This window comes from Musca autumnalis, unplaced genomic scaffold, assembly GCF_047663935.1.
Source record: "Musca autumnalis isolate F117 unplaced genomic scaffold, ASM4766393v1 scaffold_4, whole genome shotgun sequence".
In the NCBI taxonomy this organism is placed as follows: domain Eukaryota; kingdom Metazoa; phylum Arthropoda; class Insecta; order Diptera; family Muscidae; genus Musca; species Musca autumnalis.
The window spans coordinates 3188317-3197486 of record NW_027411977.1 but is presented as its reverse complement, the minus strand read 5'-3'; the positions used below and the strand labels follow the sequence as shown (position 1 = coordinate 3197486).

Here is a 9170-nt window from a genome sequence, read left to right as displayed (position 1 = left end):
GTTTCTATAAATGAAAGGTTTCTACAAATCGACCATTGTTATCGTTTAGCGACATCGATTATTTGAAGTGTTTTAACGCCATGTTCATACCATTGCTTTAATTACGTTTTTCGCTCACAAAATTACGTACACGAATTAACCCGTTGATACGGCATGGTACATATTTCATACCAACATCGTTCATATTTTCAACTTTTTGTTTGTTGATTTTAAAGGAATTGTAAGCCAAAAGACATGTATAATTAGTCGATTTTGATTAATAACTTGACATGTAGTGCGATTCTCTAACTCATTTTTTGAGTTACCGACAATTGTCGGTAAAATTAAAATACTTATAATTTCGGTAATTACCGATGTTTTTCGGTAAGTTAGCGACGAATAAAAAGCAGTCGTAAAGTTCTACCGATAGCAAGTGTGTTGTCAACTTTTATTTGAACTTTTCATTCATAATTTTGCGTTTTAATTTTACCGATTTTTGTCGGTAACTCAAAAAATGTGTTAGAGAATCGCACTAATGAACTGCAAATTCCACCATTCTTGTTTCCACTTTGGTGTTTTCAATAAATTTTTCAAATTTTGCTATTTTCAAAATTATCGAGAGAGATAGAGAGACCTTCCAAAATAATTTTTTGGTATACAGACTTTCAGATTTTAGTTTCTAGATTTGTACGCGAATAAAAAAGGTATATGTGCGAGTTGCTCCAACAAAATATTTTAGTATCAACATTTTGTAAACAAGGTCAAAAAATTGAATTAGTTTGTTACAATATTAATATTTCATTGTGTTCCTGAACTTTTTTCATGATAAAATTAGCAAAAAAGCGAAATGTCAAAAAATACAGCGGTGAAAATGGAAAAATGGCAGAAATTGCAAAAGCTCTAGCAGATATGTAAAATCAACGTATCTGGCTACCAGATGCCAGCAAACAATCTGTTAATTTCTACTCGGTTGTATGGCAGAAAATGTTATTCTGCTCCATTTTTGTGTAAATAGAAGTGCGAGTTTAGCACGGGAACGCATTTCTAGCACAAACAGGAAAAACTCTATCAATCAAAATTTCCAATTATGATGCTTCAACGATGAAAATTTTTTTATTTGTATATTTATTAGTATTATACACAGTAATTATGGTATTTCTTAATACAAATTCACAATTTTACGATTATTTTCGAAACAATGCACACGACAAATTAAATTTGCAAAAACTTGTTTTGAAAATTTATGTTCAATCAGCTGCACATATGCATCTACCCTTATTATTGGATATGATTGAAATCAACAAAAATAAGTGTAAACAACGGGGTGTATTTCAGGATTTCGTGAAATCCAGTGGATTTCGGAGCATTAGTATAAACAAATGGTCTGTTCCAGAACTGCAAGAATCTATTAATTTTTACTACTTTTCCCGATAACATAAAGGGAAAAATGCTATCGTAGTAAAAAAATAGTAGCTTCTTGCAGTTTCTGGAACAGAGCAAAAGTTATTTAAATTTTTTTCACATTAGTTCTGCTCCATAACTGTAAGAAACTACTAATTTTTACTATTTTTTCCATGGTTTAATTAAAAAGGTTAGCTAAAGCTATCTGTCAGTTTAAATTTTTTCTTTCGAGTGTTCCTAAAACTTCAAAATTATATACACAATCTGTGTATGTGTGTGTGCTGTTTGAAAAATATGTCAAACAATTTTAAAATCAATCGAGTTCAATGATTTTTAAAATTGTTTTTAGAACATTTGTATGGAAGAAATTCTTTTGCTTTCCACTGAAACAATCATTTCACCATATCCACACTTCGATTCATTTTTCGCGTTTTTTATAAAATGCCCAAAAATGTATTGTAAACAAACCCACTTGTTGCTTTTGTGTTTAGTAATTTTGACGTTTTAGGAATTCAGGAAAAACCAGGGTTCTATAATTTGTTTTCATCTAGATCTACCTCTTTACTTATACCATGATTTTTTCCGATAACATTTTATTTTTTTTCCTAAAAAAATTTTTGTAACGGCCCTATTATTCAATTTTTTTTTTGACAATTAATTTTCAATAGCTTCGTTCCAGTACTTTTTGAATCTTTGTCTTTAATCGTTACTTCTATTTTCTTCGTTCCAAATAGTTCCGAGAGTGAAGTACTTTAACGAAACTTTTTCTTTTTGTTTTCATCTTTTGGATGAATTGACAAAAAATAAATAAATTGCATCGATGTAACGAGAATGTGATTTAGGTTTATTTAACAATGTGGCCGAATGTGAATGATGAAGGAACCGAACGTGAAAGATCGAAGTGAGTGTGAAATTAAATAAAGAAAGTGAATTATATATGTATATCATGGTATAAGTATAGAGGTAGATTTAAATGAAAACAATCTATAGAACCCTTGTTTCAATTTGAAATACATGTATTTTGTTTTTGTATTTTTGAACACACACGCAGAGTTATAGGTTTGGCCTTAAACATCATTGAGTTCGATTGTTTTTAAAATTAAGTCTGTCTGGTTACTTTTCCAGCGAGAACTTTCTCAGAAAGTAAGGAGTTTTTATTCTCTTTTGCAAGAAAATTGTAAAAGTAAACAGACACCTTCCCAGCAAGCAATCAGCTGACTTGCCAATACAGAACAATTTGTCCGGCAATGAAGGAACCAAAGGAAACAAAAATTTTGTATTTTATTTAAAATAAAAAAAAGACCCAAAAAAGAATTTTTTCCACTTTGTTCTACAAAAAAATTACAATTAGACTTGCTATTTCCGCAATAAAATTGTTTTTAATTTTCACAAACATGAAAGAACGAAAAATTAAAAACAGACGATTGTTTGTTTTCAGGAAGAAGAAGAATTACTCTCTTGCTAGAAGAAATTTGTCCAACAAGAATTTGCAAACTCTCAGTAAAAGAACTGTCAAAATGACTCTCTCGATTGCTCTCTTTTGCTGACTTTTTGTGTTAAGTCCCGGTCCACACTAGCGTGAATTTCATTAAAAAATTCCTGTTCCTTTACTTTTAAAAACGGTAACAGTGGCAGAAAATGGTAAAAGTGGTAAACTGCTATCATATAAATTGTATGCCATTAAAAGTAACTCTTATGTTACACGCTAAAACTTTCATACGAAACTTTCCCATTATTTTGGCGTTCATAGATCGAGTTCCATACAAAAGTAATTTTATGAAATTACTGTAATGGGGAACTCGACCTAGCAACGCCAAAATAACGGGAAAGTTTCGTATGAAAGTTTCAGCGTGTAACATAAGAGTAAGGGAACGCTTTACAGGTTAAAAATGGTAAGAAATGGTAACCTCAGGCACGTAAAGGAACAGAGCAATAATTTCATGTCAAAATTTCAGTGAAATTACTGTAGTGTGGCCCGTTACTAACAAACGACTTCCAGTACAAAATGTTACAAATTTTAGGGTAATCAGACAGACCTATTGTTTGGCATATTATTCAAACAGCACACACACTTACCCAGATTGTGTAATAGTTTTGACATTTTAGGAACACTCGAAAGAAAAAATTTAAACTGACAGAAAGCTTTAGCTAACCTTTCTTATTAAACCATGGTATAAATGAAAGGAATTATATTCACGGCTGGAACTATGTATATGAACCAATAGTACGTTTATATATAACCGAATTTAACAAACCCACTGAGTTTTAAATGTCATTTCCATTACATATACGTCAAACAAATCCTCGTGAAGAAGGTTAACCCTGCAAAAGGCTATAATATAAACATGGGCTAAGGGAACTATATGAATGACAGAGCCGGATATAGTTCCAATAGTTCCTTGTCCGGAATAGTTCCTTGGAACTAGTTCGTTCCGGAACTACACAACTCTAGAAAATCGACTTGCGTATCCCTAAATCCAACCAATAAAAGAGAATCTGACAATTGATGTTTTTGCAAAAAAAAACACTATATTTTTATACTTGTTGATTCGAGTTGTTTTGTCTTTTTATTTGTAGCATAAGTATTTTCATATGTTTTAAGTGTATGATGAATGTTTCTCTGTGTTCCAATTGTAAAAATTGTTAAAAATTAAATAACCAGAAAGTTGAAAGAGCGACGTTTGTGCGGTTTAGTTCCAAGTGGTATTTGGATAATTCTTAACAGCAAAAACAAAAGAGAATTGCAAATTGACAAAAGAATGAATAAAAACAAAAGCAAAATTATGGCATTGTGAAATAGAAAAAAAATTAACTATAAGTTTTTTGTACAATAAAAAGTAAAGTTTTGATAATTTAATATAAATTTCCTGTAAAAAAAAAATTGTAAAAATATGTCAATAAATACCTCACCGGTCTCTTCTGAAGAGCTACCACAAACAGTAGCAATGTCTGAAGACACCACAACAATACGTGAAGATTTTGTTCTTATGTCTACTCCAGATAAATTCAAAGACGATGTAACGACAGATGATAAATCTAAGGGTAAGTTTGAACGGGATTTACTTAATGTGACCTCCAGATTTATAGAAAGCTTGTATCAAAAATGCATGTTGTGTTTGAATGCTATATATATTGATGCCGATCAATAATCAATGCAACACTTAACACTTGTCTCCAAAAGTCTACGTACGTAGTATGGTAGATATAAAGAATATAATAGGTGTGTCTATGTCAAATGATATTGAACAAATATGCTCAGTAATCATTAGAACGTTTTTAAATATGCAACTATTAAAATTTGAAGCGACAACAACAGTCATAAGATTGGACATCACAAAATTACCTTTCTTATTAGAAATCTATCCGTAGGGAAATTCGGCATATCTTTCCTTTACCGACCCACCGCATAAAATTATGAAAAAATTACCACAGATAGTGCTTTTCATGCCGATTCCAACGATGTATTTCTTTTGTTGGGGAAGTTCCGAAAATTCCTTTGTTTACTTGGGGAAAAATTTATGATTTCAAAAAAAGTTGGTTCGCGTAGCCGAAATTCGCTCCTGTCCATAGGAGAATGTCTTAAATCTTCTGCGAAGAGTCGGTAAAGGTAATTTGTTCCGGGAATTCTATACATCTTTGATTTTTTTTCGAACGTTCCTAACGCTATTCTTTCCCACCCCTTCCGACCGTGGGGACGACCCCCCCCCATTGAGTAGGGATCGGATCCGGAGATGACGGGTAGAAGTGAGCATTGAATACTAACTACAGTATATTCTTCAACAGCCAATACTAATATTAGGCGTACTCTACTCATTTAGATACAAAACTATTCTACATTTAATAATATTTATAATATTACCAAAGTCTACAATTAAAATCATCACACATTCTGCAGACGGGTTCTCCAGATGCATAATTTGTGAGATGAAAATTAATATGACAGAAACGATAGTATCTACTAGGTCTAGCAGAAATATTTATTCTAATAGATGAAATAAGGAAATCTGAAGGTATATCGCCATTCAAAATTTTTTGTACCACTTTTTAATATTGGTAATATGATTAGCTTAATTCTGCTGGTATAAGAAGCAAGACGAAATCACAAGTCCAATGAATGTCTCTTAAAGCAAAAAGCAAGAATTGTTTTTGAACAGATTTAATTTTATCTGAGTATGCCGTGTAATGAGGATCCCATACTACAGAACCGTATTCTAGTATGGGTTTAACAAGTGACACAGACAATTGCTTGGTGACATAAGGTTCAGAAAATTCTTTTGCCCACCGTTTAAGGAATTCTAGAACTCACATGAGCTTTATTAAACATTGATATACAATAGGATTCCTAGATCAACAAACGAATCCACAGATATTCGAGTAGATTCATTAATGCAAAAGCTACGTTTTTAAGGGGAGGTTCTAGAAAAACACATATGCTTACATTTCTTTCAATTTAAATCTATTTTATTTATGTCACACCAAATCCTCATGAAGTAGAGGTGTTATTGAGATTTGTGAGTTATACAAATTTTAATGTCATCTGCATACATAAGCACTTTGGAATATGTTATTGACGTTGGTAAATCATTTACAAACAATAAAAACAGTACAGGGCCCAGATGACTACCATGAGGAATGCCTGATGGAGCATTTATTAATTTAGAATAACAATCCTGGAATAAAACCAGTTGTGATCTATCTTGCAGGTAAGATGAGATCCAAGGTAATTAATTAAATTAGTAATTTGTGGTTAACTCTATCAAAATAGTTTACTGAAGTCGGTATAGATCGTGTCAGTTTGCTTTTGTTGACTAAAACCTTTAACGATCTCTGAGGTATATTAAACTAAGTTCGAGACAGTGGCAAGTCCATTAGGAAAACCACGCTAATATGGGCTTAATATGTTTTGGACTTTATGGGAAATTACATCAGTAATAAGTTTCTCAAATAGTTTTGGAATTGCACTCAGTTTTGCAATTCCTCTATAATTGGATAGGTCAGATAAACTGCCAGATTTATGAAGAGGTATCAAATGACTTTTTCCAAAATGTTTGAAAATAACCAAAATTTAAGGAGTAATTGAAAAGAAGTGGTAATGGAATAACTAAGGAGCTATGACAGTTTTTAAGAATTATTCTAGGGATTCCATCGCAACCAGGGCTTTTTTAACCCACTTAGCGCCGACAATTTTTTTGAGACTTTCTAAGCAAAATTCGAAAATTACAAAAAAGTCGATTTTTTGATTGCTTGCGTTTTAGGCAAATGCGTGGAATTGCGTGGGGCAATGAAGTTTTAGGGGTAGTTTACACTATATGTAAATGTCATATGACATGAAATTATCCATCGTTATATATTCGCTAATATGTGTAATATTGGAGATTTTCCATACGCCATTTACTCTGTGCGTCCACACCAGCAAAAATGTAAAAAACTACGTCTCACATAGCCTCCGTGGGTAAATATAGAATGTTTTTATTTCGTGTCATATGAAATTGATAGGTAGTGTAAACTACCTCTTATGGGAGTGAAATGACAGATAACAGACAATACTATAACAAAATGTAAAAAACCCACAAAAATTTGCTAAAATACCCGAGTTTTACGTCAGTTTTTGCAATCATTTTTGGTGGCGTTTAAACGGCCAGTGGCTTTAAGTGGGTTAATTGACAAACATGGGTCGGTATGACTTAGAAAATAACTCTTTGGTCGTAAGCTTGTAATATTCGCTTGCTACCAATGCACTATGGGCCCAATGGCAGGTTTCTGAGGCAAAAAGTCTATTTTTCAAGTCATATATTTGAATAAAAAAGTAACGGGATTAGATTCTAAACACTTTGGACCACTTAAAACGAAAAACATTTCAACCTGGCAACGCTCCATGATGGCATACCGGGCTGTCAAAGATAGTACATCATATATTGTAACAGCCTGTTTCAATATGTCGAACGAAAATGAAAACGAAAGAAAAACAACTAAACTTGTGTATGATTTTTAAATTTTGTAGTTGTTTTAAGGCAAACACAAAGTCAATATTGCCATGAAAACCAATGTTTAGGTATTTTCGTTTGCAATCATTTTCTTTCGACATAGCGAAGAAGGGCCTAAATTTTAAAAAAATTCAATCACAAGAAGAACAAAAATAATTGTTTCGCTCTACATTTAAACGCTGTTAACATAATTTTGGTCTTTTAAAATGGAAAATACGTGGAACAGTATGCTTATTAAGATTGTGATAAGGAATTAAAAAAATTAGATTTGAAAGATAAAAAATTGTAGGTGTAGACATGTGGTATGGGTGCCACCGTGGTGCAATGGTATGCACACCCGCCTTGCACGTTAAAGGTCGTTGGTTCGATTCCTCGGCCAGGCAACATAAGAAAAAACATTTTCAACGGTGGCAAAATACCCCTCAGCAATGTTGGCGAAATTTCCTGAGTATTTCAGCCATGTAAAACTTTTCGACAAGTGGTGTCGTAGGACACCCCGTTCGGGCTCGGCAATAAACGGTAGGTCTCTTATCATTGAGCTAATCCCCCTTATTACGGTTGGCGTAGTCGTATGCATTCAAATGTCGTAGGCGTAGTCGTAGTTTGCATATTTTATATGATGAAAAATTATATACTACGATTTTTTTTTATTTTACAGTATCATAGATCCCTAAAATATCGAAAGAAACACATTCATCATTCCCTGGACGGATTTCTTGGGCTATAAATAAAATTTATTTTTTTGATACGACAAATCGGTATCACGTATGGCGTTGAAATGCGAGGAAAGAGTCGTGACCGATTTTGTTAACGACTGCATATAAAAATAAAAACAAATCAATTTCAAAAGAATTTTTGGCAATGTATAATGAAATATATTGGAAAATAACTAAAATAAATAAAAATTTTACTTCTTTAATTCATTTTCGTATGACAACTTTCGTGTTTTTATCAGATGACAAACTTCCTATTGAAAATCTGTTAGAGTCCTCGTATAAAGATTCAAGCAATGCAAATTTCTTAGTTCTTGTTCAAAAGATGATTTCGAACGAATTATTTTACAATTTTTTTTAATTTTGTATGAGAAATAAAATTGTCGTTGTCGTAAATTTTTCGTGATACCATAAAATAACCCTACGACAACGACTACGCCAATGACTACAAAAACGTCTACGCTGAACAATTATTTTGATTGTAAAAACTGTAGGGTTCGTTTTTCTTCTGGATTAAAAGCTTTAACATGATCTACTAACAATTCTATTAATTTTTTTACCAAAAGAATTCTTTAAAATGTGATATTTCAGCTTTTAAGGACGAATATATATATACATATGTATATAAACTATATATACATATGTGGTACAAGGTTATAGTGAGTACTACATGTACCCAAAAATTATCCGCGTATGACCACGAAAACTTATAGAAACCTATAATTAGATAGTCTGTCCATAGACTAATGAAAAGAAATCCTGTCAATCAAATTACCTCATTAAGTGAGAATTGAGTCAGTTGACGAGGTACTAAATTTTTAAAATGGTAATAACTATGCATTTTTAAACTATTTATGATGGTAAAAGACAAAATGTGGGTGATATTGGCCGGATCTACATCCTCAAATAAAACAATGAACAAAATCTTGCAATTTACCCAACAGAATCTTTGTTCCTGTGTGTAAAAAGTTTAATCCAAATTTATATTAGGCAATTTTCCTTGCCGCAATTGTCAGTTTGGAGGTGAGAGATGGTGTTGGCAATTGCCGCAAAGAAAATTGCCTAATATAAATTTAGCGCTAAGGAAAAACGC

General features: G+C 32.2%; 1 protein-coding gene across 5 annotated transcripts in view; it reads left to right on the top strand.

Annotated features, from left to right (window-relative positions):
• The first annotated feature begins 3809 nt into the window (after window positions 1-3809).
• The window catches only part of LOC141404013 (phosphatase and actin regulator 1), a 553592-nt gene continuing 548231 nt past the window's right edge, over window positions 3810-9170 (top strand). Inside the window, exon 1 of one of the 5 annotated variants that reach the window (XM_073987202.1) lies at window positions 3810-4422. In XM_073987202.1, coding sequence (XP_073843303.1) covers window positions 4272-4422 — 151 coding nt within the window. In that variant the 5' untranslated portion in view covers window positions 3810-4271. The remainder of the gene's footprint in view (window positions 4423-9170) is intronic. The other 4 variants (XM_073987199.1, XM_073987207.1, XM_073987203.1 and 1 more) reach the window with 4 other exon arrangements.